Source organism: Scatophagus argus, chromosome 3 (genome assembly GCF_020382885.2).
Source record: "Scatophagus argus isolate fScaArg1 chromosome 3, fScaArg1.pri, whole genome shotgun sequence".
NCBI lineage: Eukaryota > Metazoa > Chordata > Actinopteri > Scatophagidae > Scatophagus > Scatophagus argus.
In genome coordinates this window covers 13,716,784-13,742,945 of record NC_058495.1, presented here as the reverse complement: position 1 = coordinate 13,742,945, position 26,162 = coordinate 13,716,784, and the positions used below count along the sequence as shown (strand labels likewise).

Sequence of the window (26,162 nt, the reverse complement as noted above, 5' to 3'; positions counted from 1 at the left end):
GTCTCCAAGGAACCATCTAATTTACAAGGCGTTGAAATGATTAAATGCACAATGTTCTGAACCTATTAACACTTCTCCCCCCTCCCACCCCATCATATTTACAATCCCCTTGACAACTGAATGGGCTGTGATCCGGCTCTATTAAAACACATTTCATTCCGTCACCTTTTCACGCCCTGACAGTGATCAATCAGAGGCACACCAGGGGGAGACAGCGGAAGATTCATGGAAACGGCAGTGCATGAGTTAATAAAATCATCTCAGGCAAAATGTCAGCAGTCTAGGAAAACACTGAGCAAGTGATTCAGTTAGACTGCTTACAACGACAAGGCTACATTAAGCTCATGACCGCTATCTGTCTCAGTCCCTTTGCCAGCCTTTCTTATACTGCCCGGAAAACACCTCACAAGCATCAACACTTTATTTTTGTTTCTTAAATCAAATTACTGGTTTATTGAAGCCCTCCTGAAATGGAAACGTCCTGTGGAGTTTTATTGTTCTTATGAATCTCACCACAGCAGCACCACAGACGAATCCCTCCTGCACCCTGTCGCAACAATAACAAATTCACTTGTTTGTGGCATATTGGCAGAGGAGAAGAAGGCAAATCAAATAGTGCCCTCTGTAAGGACACATCGGTAGGCGTAGCATGCTTCACCACAGGTCTTTATCCCTACAATAATGTGATGGGGATTACGCTGCTGGAGAATGTATGAAAAACAAACAGAGGCACTGGGAGGACAAGTACAAAGAAGGGAACCCGTAAAAAACATCCACTGGAGACCAGAAGGAATTGTTTCTCTCACATTTAACGAGACACACACACGCTGGAACAAAGCACATGTCTTCAAAGATATTTCATGTTTTCACACTTCAAATGTTTTCTGTTTCTGTAAAATTCGAATCTTACTCTGGAAATCCACACATCATACCACCTGAATCTCTCCATTTTTAACTCTTGAAAACACGCTAAATAAGCTGTTAAATTTCCCTGTGTGCACCACACAGAGTCCTAACATTCAGGTACAGTTTAACTAGCAGAACAAGAGGAACTGACATTCTTACGGGATTGTCATTGTTATGCTCCCCTCATTTGATGACTAATGCAGTAATACATAGTATTTCACCTGAGCTCTTAAAATTTTACATTCACTGTGAACTGAAAAAATAGCTTCACAGGAAGCACAGGAAGCAGTGGACACTGCAAAATCAGTTAGTTCTGAATAAATAAGAATAACTGCGTTGTTATCATGTGTAGCAGTGTCCACTGTGCCTGACTAATGTCGAGGCAGGAGCTCAGAGAAAGTCACGTGTGACTGCAGGTGTCTTTGACAAGTCAAATATAAAAAAAACCACAGTGTCACTGGTTATCAGCTATTGCCAGTAATAAATAATAATTCTTAAAAAATTCAGCAATTTTAGAGGTATTTTTTTCCCCAAATAGTTTATTTCTAATGTTACCTTGATACATAACCGTTGACGCTGGTCCTATAAGTTAGTGGAACTGAAGGACAACAATCATCCCATGAAATTCAGACAGGGTTCAGCACTGGAGGGCATGCATGATTGGTCTGGTGTTTTCAATTTCCTGCTGGCTCTCCCAATATTTATTTAGATTTAACCTATCTATTGCTACTTAACCTTTGCATAATACCAGGCAAATACATTAAGAAGAGGTTCTGACAGCCAGCAAAGAGTCAAATCATGTTGATGTAATAGCAGGAGGGAAAAGGGAAAAGAGAAACTTTAACAGATGAAAAACAGCAATGCAGAGCTGTGGCATCTTTGCTGAGAAACTGTTGCACTGATGCCAGAAGACGTCTCTGAGACAGACACCTGGGAGACAGTCATAGAAATGTAATTGTCCAATTCCAGAGGCTTTTGAAAGTCATTCCAGTCACTGTGAGCTGCGAACTGGAACTGGAACTGGGAGTGGCTAAGAGATGTCTTCAGGCAGATGTCCCAGCACTCTGATGTGATTTCTAATGATGTGGTGGGCTGTATAGGGAGCAAAGGAAACATTACTGATCACATCGAGCCACTCAATGGCACCCATGTAGGTAAATGTGGATGGAACAGTAGTTTGGTTTAACAGACAAACATACTTTCTGTTTTTTCAGGCATTTTCAATAGCATCAGAGCAGATTATCCAGAGACCTCTGCTGATTTCTCTAATATGTAGTATCACAGATCTGGGAAGTTCTTGGGTCTCATGAACTCTGTTGGATGAGAAAATAAAAATAAGATAAAAATATATTTTTGTTTGTTATTTTACACATACAGAAACTGATCATTATGCTGTGTGTATCTGAAGGAGTGTAATTACATGAACATCACATGTAGGTGCAGGGCTTTTGGAAATCAGCATTTATAAGAAGTGTGGCGTCTGCACATTGACTCTAAGCCACAAATTTATTTATACAGACAGCAGCCGTTGATTATAATAATAAATAAATTGTAAAAACCTCTTCTCCCTCCAGTTAACCTTCTTTGCGGATGTTCTCCCTCTTGGTGAGATAAGACTACAAGATGCTGCACACTCACTTTACTGCCTTCTATGGCTCTGTGTACAAGTCCTGAATTCCAAGCTATCATCACACTAACTTAAATAACAGGCTCAAATGTCCAGGATGTGCTGTGACCTAAGATAAGAAAATCATTGAATGTCACTTTGAATATGAAAACAGAACAGAGGTTAATATGTTGAATAATTAGAGTTGATAACTAATTACCTAAAGAATGAAATCAACTGCAGCTTTAAGTCCACGCATTTGGAGCTTGATGTCAATGCTGCAGCCTCATTATGCATGTTTTAAAGTGGTGGCACTGAAGGGTTTAATATTATTCTCTACTGCACTGGAGTGGTGCAGACATAGCAGAGAAAGGTCTGGCAATGCAAGACAACTATTACATTAATTACATACAACCCTGCAAAATCAGAGGGATTCATGTATTGTTTTCTGTTTTGTACTAAACTTCATGATATACTGCAGAGGTCTTTCAGTGCGTGGCAGTAGAAAGTACATGTGCTTCACACAATGAGAGGTCTATTTTATTTATTTTTTTTAGTCATTTATTGGAACACATTCCCACCAATGAGTTCCCACAAAGTGCTGCGGCAGCTCCCACTGAAAATAAAGATGATTCAGGGAAAGGTGTGCATCAGTAATGAAAAAACATGAGAAGAAGATCATGGAGAACACCAGCAGTGTGACAAATTACAGTATGTTATGTTCAGCCGCATGAAAAAGATGGATTGTGGTTTGCAATCATCACCTAACCTCCAGTGTAGAAACTTGGCTCTAAGAAGCATATTGTAACATAACTCAGATTAAGAAAGATGTTCAGTAAATTAAGTTGTTATTATTTATTCTCCATGGTAACGAACAGTGTCACACCAAATCTTCAGCACTGTGGGATATTTCATTGCTAATCTGGACATCAACAGCTTTCTTGCAGTTGCAATTACTGCTCTCAAACAATTTTTTGCACTGGGACAGAAAAAAAATCTTAAAACATATTATACCAAACATATTAAAAATAAGAAGCAGAAATGAAGTAATTTAGATTATCCAGGGAAAACCAGCCCAAACTTTGGTGATTTAAATGTTTTAATAAACTGAAAGATTTAGTCTTCACAACAGAAAGCTCCAGAGGAAAAGAAGTGTGGACACTGTCCTCCAAAGTGGACACAGAACCAGAGATGATTGCTTTCTTATACCACACATTCCTCTTCCACTGTGCGCACAGTGGCTTACCCACAATGCAAGAAGAAGAGGACTGGGCCACAGAGGTCTGGTAACCTCACTGGTAACTGCACATGCCCAGTCTAAGTAGTCTTCAAACCAACTAATGCTGACTCAAGAAACACCACTTGAGGCAACCTAACAGAAACCTCACAGCTCCTTCTGGAGCCACAATAGGATTTATAGTCAATAAAACTTTTTTTTTCCCTGCTTAAGCAGTTGTACTGTCCAAGATTTGCAGCACACTTCGATGTGGAAAATCAATGGAGTTCCCCTTTAAGAAAAATGACTCATTTAAAACCTCAGCTAATGAAAAGCTGATGTTAGGAGATAGATAGTTTTCACAGGACAGAGATGTATTACTAATCTGAATTTAACAAATGCTACACTGCTAAGCAGGCAGGGCTTCATGTGCTCCATGGTTAAATCCAGAGGATCAATGCATGACTGGAGCTCATTTCAAAATTACTCATGATTATAGGAGGTAAAAACTCATCATGTTTTGGTAATTAAAAAAAAAAGCCTTGATGAAAATGTATCTCACCTCTAATTAACCTCTCGTCTGCCTCATTATGCCATCTTCTGCGGAAGTCTCTCATCATGATATTAAACACAGTAACAAGCACTGACAGAGTGTGGAAAAGAAAAATCTATTGTTGTGGAAAGAGGAATTGTTGAAACTGTACTGGCAGTTAATAACACAAAACTCTGGGTTTAAATGAGGGGGTCACTTTGCACTGCTTCAACACCCCAGGCATGAGGAAAGTGATCTGTGTTTATAGTTTACTGATCCCTGAAATGTCTCTTGTGTTTCTCTGCAGGGAAGTGAAGGCACAAAGTCAGCTACAGTGCAACACAACTGGTGCATATGGATATTCAAAGTCCAATGACAAGCAAGATGTCAGTGTTCGCATTTCCAGCCAAAAAAAGAGGTCTCTCAAGTCATTATGAAACCTGCTGCTGAGTGACCCTTTCATGTCTCTCAAAGGCAAAGAAGGCTGAAAGGAAAATATGGCTTCGTAAGTGAATACAGCAAACTTTTACTTCTCCCAGAGGGCTAATTTGATCCTGGGCACTCATTGCAAAAAAAAATCACAAAACTAGACAGCAGATACAGTACATTGCCTCCAAAATATACGAGCAGGGATTAAAGAAGCGCAGGTTTTAAGTCCCAAGGGAAAACTCAAAGTCATGCTTCTATTTAAAATAATCAATAGTTGGGTGATGCAATATCACAGTGGAGCACATTTTTTGGCATTCATAAGCACCTTCTTCTGAATCACAGCTCTGTCCTAGTGCTCGCCTTAAGTAAATTTTGTGTGAAGAAGCCTTATTAAAAAGATACTCACTTTTAATGCTAAATGAAAGTCACTCTGACATTCCCCGTTTAGGATAAACACAAATGGAAAAGATCATTTAATTCCTAAAAGGCCTCTGGTTGAACATCTATGGTGGATTTTGCTTTTGTGCGCAGTCACGCCTCAGTATGAAGGATCCTCTTGTGTATTTATGCAAATGTTATTTTCAGGGACTCAGAGTGCATTCAGTGGTACAATTAATAGTCGTTTTGTTACAAACCCCCCCCAAAAATCTCTGAACATGACACTGGCTACTGACACAGGAAACTAATTGGATCATCTGCTGAAATCAATACAAAGCAGCCTTAAGTAGAACTATGCGTGTCCATGCGAGTAGGAGTCTACACTTTAACTTGGGCAGGCATCAACATTAGCCATGTAAAGTTACAGTATAGCATCATCTTAATTTGTGCTAATGGGCACCTTAGATAAATGCACGTATCTGTGCTGAAATGTGTGTGAGTGCCCTCCTGTTGAACCTGCAGAAACAGCTCAAATTCACCACATCCTGGACATATTCAACACTTTGTCTGCATCCAGCATCTGTCAGCCCACATTAAATCATTTGAACATGCCCGTGTTGCAATTAGACCGCTCAAGGCATTCTCCCCTTACCCAGAGAACAATTAAGTAAAGTGTCATGCGTCCATCTGGTGTACTAATTAAATGCATAGGTTGAAGTTGCGCTGTGTAATTAGTGTTTTACATCAAACTGTAGAGGATAAAATTCAGCTGATAAAAGGATTTTCAAAAAGTCTGATCATTTAACCGGTGGCCATGTTAAAACAATTCAAACAAGTTTCATTCTCCTCTGAAGCAGTGGATTATAAGGCTGTGTGGACACGCATTCATTCCAGTTGCTCTATAAGTTTTCCAAGTACCCATACCTTAATGTAATACACTGTTTTGACGTCTTTAAATCATAGTTTGAATTACTGTTACGGGATTGAAATGACCAAAAACTCAACTTTTATCTTATATCACCTTTATTTTTTCATTCTAAAATATGCCTCCTTAACCAAAAGCACACATTTGAAAAGAAACGCATACTGCACAGATAAACCCTCACTGGGCTTTTATATCTACTTTTCACAAAGCTACAAAGGTCTCTTTATCTTGTGCAGCTTTTGTGGCAAATGAGAACTGCAGAGACAAATACCTCTGCACTATATCTACAGTTTGTTATACTGAGAAATAGTTTCCTGTCAGTCAAAGTACCAAAGAAACTACTTGATAGTGTAAATGACTATAATTTAGTCTGTCAGTTGAATTCAGTACTTTTTTTGTCCTTTCAATAGCAATCTGTTAAATCCTAAGCCTGTCACTGTTGTCCCAGACTGAAGATCTGTGTCTCTCCATCAAACTGCTCACACTTCAGAGGATAACAAAAGACAAAGCACTCTCAGGAGTGTTGTTAACGTGCCGCTTTAGTTTATATCCTTTGTGACTGATCAAGCACATTCATTTAGTTTCCAGCGGCAAAAACTGAAGCAGGTACTGTTGAATTAAGCACAAAAGTGTCCTGCATGTCAGTGTAATGTCAGCGGGAAAACCAATTTTCAACCTATTTCTGAGCTCTTTAAGGATGCTGGGAGCAGTCAGATAGCTCAATAATGGCTAAAGTCAGAATACTAAAAGTACTGTGGGTCCTTCTGAAATAAGATGTCAAAGAGAATACAGGATGTAAACAGATCAATGTACTCTCTCAAATAACAAGTCTGTGTTTATTATATGTTTATTAAATCCACATACTGTCTGAGGAGATTTAGTTAAATACAGAGTTTGGCTCAGCTCTTTGAACTCTAATTTATCTTTGTCTCCCACTTTGTCTTTCAGGCTGTCGGCAGTGTATGGACTTGCCGGTGCTGCTGTGGTTTCATTCAATCAGGTAGGTAATTGATTAGAAATAGGTCTTAATCGTTTCCTTTTTGATTGCAGGGATAAAAACAATTGCAGCTGGGAGCTACTGCTTTATTTAAACGTCACAAATTACATTTTGCATCAAACTGAAGAATCATTATATAACCAGTGTTTAATTAGTCTGAAGGAAAAGAGGCCCGTAGCCGCTCATCTTGATCACATTACATCGTTCCACACAGTGAGGGCTCGGGTCTGTCACAAGGTTAAAAGGAATACTGCAGTGCTGACGAGAAAATAAATCTCTATGCATGCAATGAGAGAATAACACAGATCAGGTAATGGTCATTATTAATGGGACCACCCCTGGCCCTGTAACTGTATCATGTGATATTGACTTGTTGCAGTGGCCTTTGCAAAGCATGTCGTAGCACCAAAGCATCTTCAAGGTATTTGTCCCACATCCAAGGCTCAGCCCAAGCCTGTAAATCATTTACACAATTACACTAGACCTGAGATTTCAAGCATTACCTCACAGGTGCTGTCGTAGTGTATTTCTTCACTGCCAACAGGGTCTGTTGTCTCCTTTGAACTGTTAACATAAATAATTATGGTACATGCTAACCAATTCAGCACTATTTTTATAGCAGCTGTAACAGTCAGCACGGCTAATTTTATACACCACTCAACATCAGTTTATGGTTTCTCAGAGTACTCTTCAATATAATTTTTTTGTCATTAGAAATCCCCTTTGGGAAAATGGTAGAAAATGCCAAGAGATTTCCCACAGCAGCTGAGGAGTGACTTGTCTTGGAGACGGTTTAGTCAACTGCAAGACTCCATCCACCGCAGACAGACACATGTGAGTGAAAGCTTCGGAAACATGAAGCACGTGAACCTTGAGTCGAGGATTTTATGATTAAACAGCTGCTGTTTTCACGGTATGAGAAAGGCATTGCTCAGCACTGTTGTATTTATATTCTGTGTTGTGCTCCATGTTCTGTTTTGCCCTGAACTCTTTGAAAACTTTGCCTGTTCCAGTGCTGTACTGTAACAGCCTCCACCATTTAACTTTTTCCTCATGATGTCTTCATCGAGTTTTTTTCTTATCACTTGGGGTCTGTGTTTGGAAGCGTGGTTTTCATTTATTATCTCATAACGCGGGTATCATGAGGCCCATTGAGACTATAATTGAGGGCTATAAACTTGACTAATAGTAGCAAGCTTCTCCCAGCGTCGACAACTGTTTGCCCTATTTGAACAAATTACAGTTCTCTGTGTCAGTATAACGTCTGCATGGACAGTATAACAGTCCATATAAACCTGTGCAGCACACACATCAAAAATGTGTACCTGGATTCAATCAATTTCCAAACTATCATGGATTTCTTGATTTGATATCTCCATCAATATGACTAATGTAATTTAGTAACTGAGCCAAAAGAAGTACACAATAGACTAACTTTTAAAGAGAATGTGTCACATAAGAACACACTGGAAAATACTTTGCTGTCAAACCAAAGCTGACACATCTTCTCTTTGTTTGTAACACCAGCACACTGAACTTCCTTTTGCCTTGTTTCAAGAAACTTGGCAGCCACAGTGACCCATCACTTCGTTAAGTTGTTTCTGAAAAAGTTCAAAAAGGAGGAAAGGCGGAAAGCCAAAGAAGCTGTGTTTATAGAAGTGCTACGACTGCATGAAGAGTAGGATTTTGGACAGTAATCAGCAATGTAAATTGCTGTGGAAGTTTGGGTTGATGAATGTTTATGGGAATTTGTAGGCAGCACAGAAAACTACAAAGAACTGCTAGGAATTGAAGTGGCATTTCTGTTTACAAGCCTGAGAAGGACTGGCAGTCGACTCGACCGCCCCTCAGCTTAGGGGAGGCTTTCACACATAAATGAGAATGCTACGAGCTATACAAATGCAAGTCAGGATAGTCGGGGGAGAGACCACACTCTTTTGTAAAAATTACTTAAGTATAGAAGTATACTTCAAAAGGAAAACAGAATTAACACCTTGTGGTTGTATGCTACCACTCAAGTTGCACTTTACAACCATGTCTGTCCAGTCTCCTATAACATATGCAATAACTGAACGACAGTCACCTGAAGGTCAGTATCATCAAACCAGTGAGCTTGTGGTGGAATACAAAGCTTCAAACATGGACATTGCTGCAAAGAAGCTACAAATTCTAACCATTTTCAACATGGCAGGACAGAGGATCTAGATAATCAGCACAGTTTCAGGGTGGACACCCAAGATTATTGTCAGCAATTCAATATTCAAATGTGATCTGAAATATGATCATACAATCTCCTCTTCTGTTCCTGAGTCATGGTGTTAAATAATGGACAGAATTGCTGGGATATCACACTCAAGACAGGAACAGACGGATGGACAGGCAGCACAAAAAAAGGTCCAAACTACAGAAAGAATCAACTAGTCATACATTTGTGTGTTTGTTTTGTCATTCAAGATTAATTATAAAACTGCATGCAAATTCTCTGTATCATCCCTTACTACTTACACATAATCCATGGATTTATTTTGGGATTCTCTAAGGCTCTTCTTCATCGTTGTCGTCTGTCTTACTGTTCTGTGCGACAAATTAAATCAAAATAGACAATCCTTTGGTATCACAGGTATATAATATTTATATATCTATTATTTCTATAGCTGCAGACTGAAAAACAGAAAATGAAGCAGAATACAAAAATTAGCCCCTTCCATGGTATTGTGATGCCAGCATTCTTAAAACAAAATTTGGTGTGCTTTCTTCATATTGGAGATCTCTTAGTCCTGGAAGACACTTGACAATAACAAACAGACATTTCCCCATTAGTGTGGGGACCCCTCAAGCTTGCCTCTGGTTAATTCCTGGATCAAGAGAAATTAGTGACTCCACTGGCAGAATCTCTCAATTACTTTAGGATTTTGAGTGCAAGAGGGCTGTTAACACTACTGCCATTTTGTCCTGGAGGCTGAGCTTATAATGAGAACTGTAGACAGGGTCAGGGAGGTTCGAGCAGTGCACTCGGTCCTGAGGCTGAATGTGCCTGTGAAGGTCTGCTACTCTGCCTTCCTGAAAGAATCTACCAGACCCCCCCCCCCTTTAGGATTGGTTATCCCTTCTTAGGAGATTTGGACGGTTTATAAAAGGCTGTCATGGCTATACAGGGCATTTGGAACATGAACAAATGTGCATTAGGACCAGACTGGGAGGACGTCATATTATTAGCACAGATTTATGAGATTTAAAACCTGTTTCACTTTGTGTTGCACAGATGACCAATAGTCCCCTTAACATCAGCACCACAACAGAAAATAAGGTGACCTGCTGCTGAAAGCGTACAGTCTCTGTGGATCATTCCCGATGACGGTGTGCATATGCAATCAGTGGTATCACTACCTCATTCACCGCTTGGCAAATTGACACAGGGATGGGGGATCTCAGTCTTCTCCTGTGGGTTCAAACAATACTAACATCCCTGCTAATTAAGCCAGAGACAAACAGCATCGCTGTGTAGGAAAGAAGTAAAGAAGCAACAGGGCAAAGAGGTGGATGGTATAATGAGCATGCCACATTGATATGAATCAAACAATGTGTCCCTGCTTTGTCCGATGGGAGACAACCGAGTCAGAAGAGCTGCGTTTCTGACTCCAGGGGAGCTCTGTTTTCAATCAAGGTCGGCTCCCAAATGTGTTCCCTGCTCGCTCTCCCATGCACGTCTATATAAACACCACCTCCCCATTCTAAGTGTTTACACTCTCCCTTGCTTTGACCCTGGCTTTCCACAAGGATTGGGTTTATTTAAGTAAACCGACCCAGGTTACTTTTCTTTCAAAGAAAACAATCAATTTGAAAGCTAAAGATTTGCTGCAGACTTTGAAATTGCAGATGACAGATGAATCCCAGGCGACTGAGCTCCTAATCTAAGTTGGCAAAGGAATGACCCAAACACGAGGTTAAGTTTGAAGAAGGAGGTAATATGTTAGCAAACAGATATCCAGGTATGTGGTAGGCATTTTTTTGGGATCATTTACACAGCTGCTACCTCAATAGTTGGACCACAGTCACATAAAAGTTTAGCTCTGTACATAAGTCAATTTGTGACGACATGGGCAGATAATGTTGGAAGATAAATCCATTATGCAACCCCAAAAGTGTTCAAATGCACAACTTTTGAATGTAGCACCATATTTATTTCAGTTTAAACTGCATATTACAAGGGGGGGAAAAAAAAGGAATAATTCAGAAAAAAATACAAAAATATACATATAAAAACATAATGTCGATTAAAATTACAAGCAGCAATAAAACACTGGATATTGGCTGGGACTCCGGCTACAATTTGTCAAAAAGCAGATATTATTTTGAAGCCTGCTTTAAGCAAACACTATGCCTAATTTTGTAAACACACAAACTAAATCTTAGCTGCACAAAATAGTGTTTGAATACACTGAAGTATTGACTTCATTCACTTCCTCTTATTCCTGAAGTAACATGATGAAATCCTGGAAGCCACGGATTATCGTGGATCACAGGACTACAAAATATGCTAAAACAGGCACTATTGATTAAATCGGTGATAATGTAAGTAAACAGTGCAACTCCAGAAAATCAGAAATACTGGACAGGAATGTGCATAGAAATGACGTATTGATATGTTTGAAATTCTTTCAAAAGTTTATTGGCATTGATTTAATCAATCAGAGAGCTTTTGCTCCCCTGCTTCCCGTTCCTGTGGCCTTTTTCACTTTTTACGTTGTCGTTTTCCAAGTATGGGTGACGAAGTTGCGTCGTCTCCTCTGGAGCCAGACGTTCGCTTTTGGGCTGAGGTTTTTCCCGTTTCTCTATTAAAAAAAAACATTTTAGATATGACCTTTTAGTATTTTGTGAATGGAGGAGGAAAAATAAATTCTGAAAACAAATATTTAAAATTGTATCAAACATTGGTATCATTGTTTTTGAAAAAAAAAAGAAAAAAAAAAGAGGAAAAGCAAAAGAACTAGCAACGCATGGGTGCCAGGAGTTTAAAACACGCTGCAGTGACACGCAACACAATCTGAACAGGTGTGATATGTCTTATCTGTAGTGAGACGTGTCACCTTTTGTCCCGCTGCTGTGCATAGATCATATATATTTAGTTTTCACCAGCTGCTTGGCTCCTGCACCCAATCGATCAATATCAAAAAAGCTTACAGCAGTAAATTGCTGATGGACCACGATGTTCATTCCTGGAATATGCAGCTAGCAGCTAAGGTCCTTAGAAGATCATCCTAAAGCCATTAAGAATGTGCATTTTTTTAAAAAACTGTATTTTGTTTACAGTAACAATGGTCAACAACACACCTGGGTGATCATTTTTACAAAACACAAGCACATCAAAGTTTAAGTTATTTTCTGATTAGGCATCTGTCAACATTACTTTAACCTTTACCATTTCAGTGGATCACATCTACCAGTTCTTCAAAAATAGCAACGATATATATGGTCAGTTAGTTAAGTTTAATTTAATGCCTGCTTGCCAGCTGTTGCCTCCATATAACCAGCAGTTCATGCAGTCAGTTAACACTCAGACCAAGTAATGCGGCGGAGACGCTATCAATTCTGCAGACAGCAATCAACTAACAGAAAATGGAGGGAGATGCACAGCTTTCGTGCATTCATACTTGATTATTATGCTGCTGAAGCGATTTAAGAAATGATTTTGATTCCATCTTGAGCACCTGGCTGTTTGACACTCCTCCAGCAAATACATTACACCAGGCTAATTGGTGGCTAACGCCAGTACGAATCACTTAGAGGGAACGCTGTGTGTCCAATTAAAAAGGAAAAATCAACGTTGTGCCAATACAAAGCTTTTACACTATGTCTGTGCATCCAGCAAAGTGTCGGACAAAAAGCAGAGATGCTTACATTTCACTTTTTGCAAGTCCAAGTCAAAGTCTTTTGCGGTTATAATGAGCGTTCCATCATCTGCAGCATGGCATTCGTTCTGCTTAGAACACTGCGCACTGTAGCTATTACAAACACGTACTGTTTTACCTTCATTCCTTTATCTGTTAGCGTACAGCATCAGCGCTGAGCATGCAACTGCAATGAAATCTGAAATTATGCCCAGTGAATGCATCATGTAAATGGAAGAGTAAAGAACCACATATGTGTCCCAGTTGCTCAGCACAGCAGAATATTTAACATTCTCCATGAAGGTAGGAAGGCTGGGAACAAATAAAGCCAACTGCTGTGAGAAAGCAGAAAGGACGGTTATGCGCAGTCCTTGAAGTCCAGTGAAGAGTAGAAGAGGAGAAAAGGCAGCTCTCCTGACAAAGACAGGCACAGCTGAATCACCTGGTATCATACCGCGAATAAGACGGCCAACTTAAGCAGACTAGAACCTGCATGCTTTTACTAATCTTGTTTGTTTTCGTTGACTCTCACTGTGCCCACAGTGAGTGGATCAATCAAATGCTCACAGTGAACGTAAACACAGAAGCATTGACGTTTCCAATCCAGGCAATTCAAACGAGACAATCGCCTTTTCAGATACGCTGACGATAAAGACAAAGGCACGGTTACTTTCCTCTATGAGCTGGAAAGAAGGAAAACAGAGAAATAAGGAGCCAAAGACCACAACAGTCACTCAGACCCGACATGCAAAACACAAATGTACTCCAATCCAAACTGCTCATACAGGGTTAGTGGCTTAGAGAGACTGAGGAGTACTGATGTGTGCATTTTGTAATAATAGTACCTCAATGAGCCCTAACAAAACAACACACTACTAACAGTAGAGGCAGTACATACAAAGCTTTAGGATATGCACTACCACAGACTGATGATGTTCATCTCGATATTTAGTCTTCTCTAATGACGACCTGAGCCACAATCAAAATCTGTCACAATATGAGACTACATTCAGTCTGAGGAGATGCAGGATTTTCCTTCACCAAACCAATGTCACATGGGGGGTAAAAAAGGTGATGAACATTCCATTTTTATAATCAAATTTTGCAGTATCATCACATTTAGACACATTTGGAATCATAGGGGATAATTATCACAAGACATTTATTAAGTACTGTTGCATTTCTGATAATGTATGACATCAGTGCAATGCAAACCACTGACACAGTGAATGCAACCACTTAAAGAAAACAGGTAACTTTTTTCCTCCTTACAACTCTACAGTTAGAAGATGATGCTTATTATATTATTTTATCCATGTTTCATAGACCTTTTATATACTTTAATTCAGCTGAATCCAGCAAATATAGTATTATAATATCTCCCTATTTGTTATGAAGGAAACCTCACTGCTGTCAGAGGGACACATCTGGACCGAGCGCTGAGTGCCTCCCAATAAGCCGTTTTCCCCTCATGGATTACCTACCATCCCATCAATATGTCTTGCTAGCACATGAGTCCCAGTGGGCTCCACAGCTCAGCATGTAGTGTTAACTTAGAGTCCCACTACTGAACCGCCTATGACATAAATGTGTGGACAGTGAGATCCTCTCCATAACAAATGCTCAGATAACATGGCTTAGAAGACAAAGGGGAGCCCTAAAACCACATGTGGAACCAGTTACAGCTTCACACGAAGTGCTCTCTTCAGCTGATCATACTTGAGATGCACTGTATATCACCCTCCAGCCAGTGACAAGGTCCAGTGCCTCTTTATCTTGACTGTATGGACTTGACAAACAAATTCCTGCACAGGAATTTGGACCAGAAGCCCACATGTGGGCAGCAGAAAGATGGGGGATGTGTAAGTAAAGTGGTTTGCTGGTAAGCAGGCAGTTTCCTCCATGCAAAGTGCGGATCAGGACTAAAACTGTTGGGATGCGAATCTCGGGAGTCCGACAGGATTAAAAAACGATTCTCGAGTCTCGATTCGATTCTCGATTCTTGAGTTCAGCCTTTTTCGTTTATAAACTAACATTTAGAAAATCGATTTTTGACATTTGTGAAACGATTAAGAACCGTGCGAGATAAGAATCAAAATTCTACTGCCACATTTTAAAATGTGGCACAAACTTGGCTTCTGCCCCTTTGAGTTGATGAGGCAATCCAAGGTCCAACACCGCTGGTGTCCGATGACTATGTCAAGAAAAAAATGCTGTCAGGAATGAAAACTGGCAGGTTTGGACTTGGCTTCAAGGTCATTCAGAGTGAAATGAAGAGCACAGTTTTGATTATCCACAACAAGCACAAAGTGAAATCACATTCAGATGTTTGTGTTTCTGTTGTTTTGTCAGCAGTGTGACAGCAAAGCTTTCTGTATGTGAAATGGGACAGTGACAGTTTAGGCATCAACATTTCGCAAGAAGAAAAAAATGGACTGCAGTATGTTATGTATTCAGATGAAAACTGCATATCCGCACTTCATCAAAAATAGATTATCGCATCTGCATTGGAAAGAAAATATAAGAGGACACGCATCTGAAAAGCTAATAATTTGTTATTTGTCCATCCAATCGGTGCAAAAGGTAAGTTTAGCAGCACCAGGCTTCACCATCAGCAGAAATGACAGGAAAACAAGATGCACCCTTCTGTAACCCAAAGCTATATTCCTCTGTCTCACAGTTTGCATGTAAATGAGCACTGGGTCAGTGCCAGCATCCAAAATTAACTTTTTGGTCCATCTGCCTGTGGATGGCAAACTGAAAACAATTTAGAGGCTAAAATATTTCTCAACCGGTTAAAAAAAAAACTGCTTGTGAGGTACACTGACACAGTGTCTCCTTTTTAACAACAGGTTTGTTTGAGGACAATGTTATCTGGGACTATCAGCTATAGAGCACTACTACATTACTACACTAATACTATGCAGAGCTCTACAACGTTTCACAGATGTCAATATCCGTTGCTTTTCCTTCTGATTACATCTAAAAATGTATTTGTTGTAATTTAGAGATTTGGACTGTTGACTGGACATACACCATCATGGTGTCACTGGTGAAACTTTCTATGAAGACCACAGCTATAAGACCATTCATAGTGTGTTATAATGCTTTATAACTACATTCTATAGGTATCAACTGTTTTAAAACATCACAGACTTATAGCGAATTACTGACTCTTGCCTATTTATAAAGTAGAGACTGACTGATCAACAATCAGCTGTAAGGACTCATATTATGCTATTAGAGTGCATGCAGTATCATAATAACTAATGAGGTAGCATGGGAATGCATGAAAACACACTAAGCGTTACTTACCACCAACAATGAATAACTCACTTTCTGATAAACAGTTAAATTGGACAGAATCCTCTTTCCAGGGATGTTAAGGTGTCTAGACAATCACCACAGACACCAACTACACGAAAAACTATCCAACAATTTGTTGACAAGTGTGACTTGATGAGCACTGCAATCTTGCTGCCTCTGATAACAAGAGAATTTCCCAAAAGTGCTCAAGGAAAAGCATTACATGGTTACAGAGAAAATTATGGACAACCTGTCAGCCCTTGGGCTGTGAGTGAAGAGCAATGTCTACGAAAGCAGGCTTAAGGACATGTACGAACACAGGCTTCAGCTGCTCTTCTTGTTTTATTGTGCCTTGTGGGCCACACTTAAGTGCCTCTTACCAAAAATAATAAGCATTCATGGTCGAAAGCAGAGACAGTGAAGGGATGTTAAGGCGCAGCTTGTTAGCTGGTTGCAGTTTATGTTCATGTTAGCCTACAGCTTACATCATGATAAGGACCCAAATGAGAAGCCTGAGCTTAAAGACCATCCCATACTCTATTGTTTAAATCCTCTTTTTGGCAGCATTTTATTTTCCCAGTAAGGTATAACAAATCTGGACAACAAAACAGTTGATACGAAAACTACATCTTGATACTGAACAACTGTATCTGGGTTAAGTTAAAATAATATTAATGAGCCCTGCCATTGAGTGGCGACCAGTCCAGGGTATACTGCGCCTCTCGCCTGTAGACAGCTGGGATAGGCTCCAGCCCCTCCCACCCCCACCTCCCACCTCCCCGCATCCCTGGGGGATAAGCGGTATAGAATCAAAAATTCTAACTTCTAACTTTTCTCATTGTAAGCAAGATACAAACAGCAGCTTTTTTTGCAGATATGTACACAACCATAAACAGTAAAACCATAACCAGAAAAAACAAATTCTATAATATGCTCAGTACATGAGATGGATTAAAGATTTTGAAATCCTTACATAAAGGTTATTATTTTCTTTTACATTATATTTAAGCCCTTACTAGGACCAATGCATTTTGAAATACATTACAAAAAAATTCTATCTAAGCAAAAGCTTATCTAAGTGGTAGGGCAGTGTGATGGTGTATGCGAGATGCCCAATATGTATAGCGCTTATCATCATGCACATAAAACAGCAATTCTGACAGCAACAGTTTACTTCCAGCCAGTCTATGCATAAACAGTTCTGCATATAGCTGCATTAGAAAAAAAAAAAACAACTAAGATGATATTACCTTTCTAGACAGTAGCAATGACAGTAGAATCACTTACTCAAATGTTCTGTCAGGCTCTGGACCAAAGATGTCTGAAATAGAGCTGTAATGGGAGAAAGAGGGAAAGGAGAGAGATAAAGGGGGAAGATGTCAGTTGCAAAGTTTAATTGACACAGTGTGTTGCTGTAGTGCACTGGTGTCATCGACAAGATTAATAACGTGCCAAAAAAATGTCATGCCCTAGGACAGATGTCAAAAAATGAGTCACATACAGAAATCTGATTTTTTTTTACACAACAAAGAGACTATAGTTGTGTGAGGCTGCCTCAGGAAACACTTCACAGTAAGTCGCACTACATACGCCAAAGAGCAGAACTTTATTTTTCCTCTCGTGCCATTGGTCAGTGATTACTAGAAGTTCAGCATTACAACACTCCCAACATCTCAACAATCCTGGAAATGAGCAATGCAGCAATTACAACAACTATGAGGTTCAATATTCAGTTAGAAAATTAAGAGCACAAGGTTCCAACTTATTAGAAGTTATAAGTCAAAAATACTATGCTAAACGTGCTTGGTAAACAGGATTAAGGCAAGTGACATTTTGTGTACCTGAGCAACAGGTGGACTTTTCCATAACAGTAAATTAGCACTTATGATACATTTGTGTCATTACTGGTAAAAAACTGTTTTCCAACACATACAGCTTTGGAGCGACAGTTACATTGCTGGCAATATCAAGTCCCCCATTCCTCTCCCTTTGCTGCAAGTACACTCATACACTCTGCAGGATGCTGTGCTCAGTTAATTTGATGTGTTTGGTTTGAAGCTGGCCTCATCGCTCATATGCATTCATGTGCCATTGTTTTTCCAAATACAAAGGCTTCCACACACAGATGACAAAATGACTACTGTGTTGTTAGTTGAACATAACAAGGTTGTTGCACCAGCTCATCTACACTGTTCAGGTCGTTAAAAGTCATCTGGCACAAACACATAGATTTTGATGTTTGCTGGAGTTTTTCTGTCACTATCATCTCTGTATATTAAAGTTAACGAGCTATCGTTCCAGAGGGAAGTGTGTCTGTTTTTGTGTCACGTTTTAACGTTCTTTAAATTTCTGATGTGGATTTTAGTCACATATGAAAGTAACACCTGCACCAACTTGTTGTTTGTATGATTGTGATTTTAAATGTAGAGAGAGAGATAAAGGATTTCTTTATTATTCCTCCGATGTGTCTAATCACTTAACAAAAAATTAAATAAATTAATCAAAATTTGGTAAGAAATTATTAGTTTTGAGCACAATGTGACCGGTGAAGTAGAAAATAATAATTTACATCATCATAGAGGTAAAATGTGAATAAAATGCATAAATAATAATTTGGGTATTTCTGAGGGAATTATGAAAGGACTTAAAAGTAACTTTACCACTGAAAATGCACAAATTAAGCTGAACTTAACTTCAATTGGTCCTTACTTCATTGCTGGTAACCTTTCTTAACAAGAAGACTAAAACGCAATACAGAGGGCACAAAGTGAAAAAAAAAATGAGCAAGAAGTGCTGCTTCAACTTAATTTCCCTTGACCAACTTAAATTTTAAATAAGAACAAGGAGGGAAAGTCTCCCGGTCCGCCTCAGTGCTGCAGGGCTTGAGACGACATTTTTACTCTGCTACTATGTTAGATCCACTATGATAGATCTAATACGCACTCAGCACAAGCTGCATGTGCATAAACATACAGCACCACAGAGTGAAACAGCAAGTGATTTTTGCTCTTTGCAATTACACTCAAGGCTGTGATTGAGCTCAGACTGCACACCTGCATGATTTCATGGGAATGCTCTTCATACTTGATTAGGAGGAAAAAAAGCAAGCAATCAGTCTCACCTGAAAGTTTAGATCATAATTCTGAATGTTATATTTTATTTTTTTACCAATGTTACATTCCATTGCTGCACTTAAATCCAGCTAAATCCTACTTACTGGACATTTAACTAGTTTGTCATCAACTCTCAACCTTTAAAAAGAATTTATGGCTTTTGCATTTTAAATATAAATATGCAACTTAAAACCACAGAGAAAATATTAAGTGAAAGAAGACGCCTGAGGCAAATATGGTACCATAACCAAGTGATAACTACTCCTGTGGAGAATCTTCAAGGCTCAAACAAACAAATCCTCTATGTTAGACTTTACATGATTCAGCTGCAGTCCGTCTCTATCAATCCTGTCTCTCCATTAAAAAGACTTCAAGCAATTAAGCTCACAGCATCTATTCATTACACTGCATGAAGTGTGTATGCTGTCATATCACGGTTGCCCCAATACAATGAAAGCTGTTTTTATGAACCAAAAAAAAAATGTGAATTGATATGATGTGAGTGTGGAAAGTTTTAAAAACAATACAACATTCTGTGCTGAATGCCGCTTTAATGTTTAATAGCTGCCTGTACTTGGCAGATATGTCCAAAATCTCAATTTGCAGAAGGTAAAAAGTCAGACGTTATTTGTTGCTCCAAGGGAAGCCATGCAGTCATTATGACTAAGCAGCACTTGTTTTCATCTACAAAATGACTAGCCAAAAATTTCTATTGTTTCCCGTCATGATAAATTTCACATATCTTAGGCACAGGAATTCACAGAAATACTCAGTGTGCAGCTTCAGTATGTGTTGTGTCTGTGTATTTATAATACAGCATTAAATATGTGTAGTTTATGTATGTACAATTGCCATTATTTTAATTAATTATAACTACCAATACATTTTCTAAGGCTCAAGTTTGGTAAGTTTAAAACCTTGCATCATTATTGCCTTGAAATGACATTCAGTCATATTTAAAGTGAGGAAAAAGTAGCCAAAAAAAACATAGATTCCACCTTTTTCTAGCATAAAAAGGACCAACCGTGAACAAGCTTAGGGGGGTGTCACCTACTGTAAATGAATCAGGATGTGTCCCTTATCTCGGGCTCACCTGCTGATAGACACGTCACTATAAGTGGGGCTGGGTGACAAGTCAATCCTTCTAGCAGATGGCTCCTCGTCAGCCTCTCCGTCTTCTTGCTTCATCACTAAGCAGCTTCTTGATTCTGCAACTTGATCTGAAGAAGGTGAAAATATATATCATTGTGTCAGACAGGCAGGAGCAATAAACTAGTTGAGAAATGACCTGTCAAAAGGAGTATTCATAAAATAAAAGTCCCTGACAACCTAATCTTCTTTGGACACCAAATTTTCACACATTCTCACTGGTGAGAGCAGATCGGAGCATGTATACCTGGCCTCTAACTCAGGGGACAGCATGTATTTTTGTGTGTGTACGTGCTTTTAATATATTTTGTGTAAATTAGCCATATCAAATACCATATAAGAAAAATATAAGAAAACATACAATAACTGATTTTTTTAGCAACTTGGAGGCAGTGAAAAAAAACCAATGTTGACATATTATCATCTTTTAAACTCATGTCAGATTTGTTATCAAATAGTTTCTTATCTACACATTCAGCAGTTCTGAAGCAATATCATTCATGTGGAATCGTGTTAACTCTTTCCGCTGATTTTGGTCTCCATCATCTACTGAGGGAAATATCTGGCTCTTTGGCAAAAGCTTCACTACGTTCACCAGATAGTCACCAACTTTGTCAGTGTTAGCTGAATACAGCTACCTGCTGTGCCCAAAAACTATGCTACAAGAGCTCTGAGAGTGAACCAAAAGTAAACGTCATTTTGCTTGACCAGCTTACAGCTTATATAAGAACAAGAAGGGATATGTGTAAGGCCATCTCAGTGCTGCAGGGGCTTGATTTATTTTTTTATCTTGCACTACTATCTGTTTAGATCTACTTTTACAAGTGAGCCACATCTGACCCCTGAAATAAGCTCTCAAAACAAGATGCATGTGTACATACAAAAGTGTCAACAGCACAGCCAAATCACCATCTGTGATGGACAAACAAGACAGAAAGTCATGCGGGGATCTGGATTAAGAGTCACAATGTCTGTTCTGACCAACAGACGTAAAAAGGTCGTCTGATTCCTGCAGCACCCCTTTGGCAACAGACAAGAGGATTTTGCTGTCAGTTTTAATGGTGTAGAGAAGAAATTTGTCTGGCCTCTGAATCCCAGAAGCAGGGTTTGGCTTCTGGACTTAATAGATAGACAGCAAGTGATTTTTGCTGTTTGAAAATCTACTCAAAAGATAGAACTGAAATTTCAAAAAAGTTCTTCTTATTATAATTGCAGTCATAAAAAACATGCAATCATAAAAAAAACTATTAGTTCCTCAATGGTGTTCTAACTTTTTCCACCTTATATTAATCCTTTAATTTGCTACACTCCATCAATTTTTCTCGACATTTCCACTCGTGCCAACTACATTTGAAATCCCACCAGTACTGATTAATGTCATTGACGGGTCTTTATCTACTCTTGCCAGATGTGCACAACAACAGAGTACACAGTAACGTTGTGAAGGATGGAACAGTAAATTGAGTGCAGGTCAATGGAGTAGAAACACTGCTGGGTCTATGTGGCATCAGCAAACAGCTGCAGATCCAGCTCATTGCAAGGGTGGAATGCAATCTCCAACAAAAACGTATAATTCAAATACAATCTAAAACACACTGCAGGGTTTGTGCCAAGTTAAGATGCAGCAGTCACTCATTAGGATCACAGTCAGCAGTCGCTGGCAGTGTCTGTGATGAGGATCGATGTCAGTCGCAAATCGATGGTCATTTAAAATAAATGGTAAGTAAAGGCGTTTTAATTTTTCACAAACCCCACAGTGTGTTGGATTGTTTTTCAATCAAACTTTTATTATTATTACTTTACAAATTTTTGATTGAGATCAAAAACACCAAAGCAATTAAAGCAATTTTTTCTTAATATTTCCTACAGAAAATGTTTTTTGTGCAGACACAAGGTGAACTTGCCACAGCAGGTCAACATGGGGAGTAGACTTTCTCTTATGAATGCAGTACCTGCAGAATGTGTATTTGGAGCATTGTCTCCCTCCACAATGACTTCCTGTTTGATACAAGTCTGTCTTTTGGTCTCTAGGCGACCACGAACCTGTGCAATCAGGCGGGAAAAGTCGCTGCTGTGCTGCTTCCCTGCAAGCAAAACAGCACATATAGTGGAACAGGTAAAGAAGGACAGAATTTTAAATGACCTGAGTTTTTGAGGTAAGCAGTAATTGTCAGTGAGCTTAGTGCAGAATGAAATGAGCTTAATGCATCACTGCATCATTGTTCAAGGTTAGGACTACACGGCTGCTAAAAAATGTTGACTTGATGAATTTAGTGGGTGAAAAACATGTGACTCACTCAGTGTAGCAAGTAAATAATATACAGAAATACCAACCTACAAATAGGATACTGTAATGAAAACATGTATTAATATTTATATTGAGACTAGTTTTTCTTGGTGAGACATCAATATCAGTATATCTGTATCTGAAAAGACAAGTTTCAACCTTGAAAGGTTCTAAAAATTATGGAAAATATAAGGTTTTAATGAACAGCACAATGGCCAGCTCCAAGATGAGATCGCTGTGGCAAAACAAACAAAAAAAACTTTAAGGACTTCCGACAGAGACTCAGAGCAACTGCAGTTCTTTCATCTTCATATAAGAAAGCCAGGCGATCAGAGAGAGGTATTGAAAAACAAAAAAAAAAAAAAAAACCCTTTAAGCTAACGCACTAAAATTAACATTTGAGTGATCTAAACTTCACAACTTGCACTTCAGTGAAAAAACTTTGGGATTGCTGTTTTAACTACAAATTAATTATAGTTAATATAATAGTTAATTATGTATTAAATATGATTTTTCTTTTTTGGTACAAAAGTGTAAGAAAAACAGACAAAAACACAAGGTATGCAAATAAACAAAGAGCCACAGTTTTGTTTTTTCTTTTTGTCTCCTTACAAAGATGATAGGAGCAGAGTTTCATATATATTCATTTCACTTGGACTCCAAAATCCTCATTGTTAATTTGAATCCCTATTAGCTGTTACCCTCGCACCAGCAAATGTACCATGTACCAAAAGTTCCATTTGTGTTTGAATTAAAGCTGCCATATGGAGCTATGAGCAAGAATTTTTCAAAATACTTTAAAAGCAATTCAGCCTTCCAATAGTTTTGGTGTGCACATATTGAATCCTGATTAAGTTAATAGATATAATTTTGTATTCACAAAACTGGGGTGGGAACAAGTGACACTTGTCAATCAAGCATGCGCACACACACATTAAGACCTTAACCTCTCTGGGAAAAGGGATTATATTTTTAAGGAGAATTTTCCATAACAATAATAACAATAACAATAATTATAATTATAATAAGAAGAATATTATTTTTTCTTTATTTTAGGAGCCACTGTAAGGCTATTTTGCTCATGTGTTTTACACTTTCTGCAATTAAAAAATATATAAAAAGCTAAATTATTATCAGACAGGGGACCCTGGGACATAATTTTATCAAATGGGGTTCTGTGATCTAATTTGTACCAGTTCAGGGGAACCATATTTGTGTTGAGTTCATTCCCCTTGAATGGTGGATAAACTGTGGCCATTGGGTGTGTTACTGCAAAACATATTTTCTTTCAGTGATTAATACTGGGAAGCACATAAGCAAATCAAACTTCTCAGGGGACACTTTGGCGAAGCCGCTAAGATTTCCAGGTTTTAGCAGTTATTGTAGTTGTTTTGGAGTTATTTTGTGTTGTGAGGATGTGTTCTGAATAACCAGCTGCATTTTGAATTAACACTAAAAGGAATCAGTTTGTGTGCTGACGCGTGTGATGCTTTCACCTTCCTGTCTGCTCATTCACAATTCCCCATGCTGGCAGAGTGAGTCATCCACATCCCCGTCTGATAAATCAAGAGGTTATCACAGCAGTGGAGCTATTTTTAGAACCCACCCCCCTATGAGTCACATCCATTTTTCAACCACTTTTAAAGTTAGCTCTGCAGAGTTATTTCCAACAAGCTTTTCATCTTGCTCGCCCATGACAACATGACTTTGGATAATGTTCTCTAATGCTGCTGTTCTTGCTTCGGCGTCTGCCCTGAAGATAAAAACACAGACCTGGTCAAGGTTTTAGTGAATCTGAAGTGTCTCTGAGTGATTATCTATGAGCTCATAATGGATGGGGAAAATCTGAGACACTTAAATTGTCAAGTCGCCCTAAAAGTTACAATAACAACGTATTATTTACAGGGAAAAAAATAAAGTTTTATATTTCCATTCCACCCCTTGCTGCTAAATTACTCACTGAAGACAAGACAATCCACTTTTTTTTGTTGGAGGTTATGAGTTTTGGAGGGTACATGAGATTGGCTCCTAATGAAGAGCTTCTAGACCGAATGAAGTAAAATTGAAATTACAACTGGACAACACATCAAATATGCAAAAATGATTTTACACAAAACAATTGAACTTTGTGAACGTGGCCTCTTCAGTTTCCAGAAAGACAGTCTCCTCTTTTCCACTGCATTACACTGCAACAGCTACTAAATGTTAAAATATTGTCAGTTTCTGTGATGGATGACCTCTCAAGCAAGATGCAGGCCTCTGCTACTGGCTCTTCCCACTGAAGAAGCAGCCTTGAACTGGAAAAAATCAGTACACTGATCGATCTAAAAGCCTTTGTTCTGCTTTGGAAAACTGATATCACAGGCTGTCATTAAGATGCCAGAAATGTGTCTAATTTTTAGGTGTTGTTCTCTTCATCAATTTCTGACATAAGACTTCTAAAACCTGTGTAGCCCGGGCTTGTGTCCTAGATGTTCTGTGTGCAATCAATCATTTTTTAATGGCTGTTTGATAGTTTGAGGTATTCTTAGAGGAGATTCAAATAATGAAACATGAATCTTACTAAATTTCAAAGCAGAGGTGGGCTGTCTTATCTGAAAGACCGTCTCTCCCATCATCAAGAGAAATGAGCCTCTTACTACTTTATGTAACAAAACATAAACCTTCAGAGAGAGTATTTCACATTTTTAAGGAGATTTCCTCAGGGAAACCCTGATCACATCTAAGGCGCTTGCGTCAGTGCCTTGTCTCATGAGTGCGAGTGTGAGGGCAGGGCAAGCTTTTTGTTGTACAGCACCTTTCGAACAGAAGGTAGTTCCCTGAGTGCTACATTAAAATATGAGAATAAATTGAAATAAAATTAAATGTCATAGCCAAAGAAGTAAAATATAGGTAGAAAGAGTCAGTGTGGTAGATGGTTTGATTTATGATCAGTCATCAGTTTACTTTCATAAAGGCTGTCTAGTCATAATTATGGTTGTGTATGAAATATGCCTCTTTAAAAGCCAATATATACAGACTACCTTAAATACTGAGGTTCAAGTTATTTCCTAGCTATGCTGCCTTGTCCTAATTGAGACATAAACATGTTGCAATGCCTGCTGATATTGATTAGCCTTGTCTTCAAAAGCAGTGAACCAATATGATTCACAGCTGCACGCTCAGTCAAACAGCAGGACTCGACAGAGGAGCCTCCCTTCAACAGAGCTGTAGTGTGTACCACTCCAGCAGAATGGAAAATCCCAACAAAGCCTGGCCTAATAATCCCTTTTCAGGTGCCATGAAATACACAGTGACAGCAAAAAGGAGAAAGCAACATTACAACCATTTCAGTGAACACAAAATTGGTAAGTTCAACTTTCAGTTCAAAAACAAATTTATATTTTGGAGAGAAGTGGTCCATCTCTGACATAACAACATTTTGCATTTC

At 38.8% G+C, this 26,162-nt stretch overlaps 1 protein-coding gene across 3 annotated transcripts in view; it reads right to left on the bottom strand.

Moving 5' to 3' along the window:
- Positions 1-423: 423 nt before the first annotated feature.
- rad18 (RAD18 E3 ubiquitin protein ligase) overlaps positions 424-26,162 on the bottom strand; it is a 38,060-nt gene continuing 12,321 nt past the window's right edge. Inside the window, exons 10-14 of one of the 3 annotated variants that reach the window (XM_046383826.1) lie at positions 22,398-22,529; positions 20,390-20,516; positions 17,471-17,515; positions 2,106-2,219; positions 424-1,998 (exon numbers count right to left, since the gene is read on the bottom strand). In XM_046383826.1, the coding sequence (XP_046239782.1) occupies positions 2,117-2,219; positions 17,471-17,515; positions 20,390-20,516; positions 22,398-22,529 (407 nt within the window). In that variant the 3' untranslated portion in view covers positions 424-1,998; positions 2,106-2,116. Of the gene's footprint in view, positions 1,999-2,105; positions 2,220-11,631; positions 11,822-17,470; positions 17,516-20,389; positions 20,517-22,397; positions 22,530-26,162 lie in introns of those variants that run through there. The other 2 variants (XM_046383828.1, XM_046383827.1) reach the window with 2 other exon arrangements.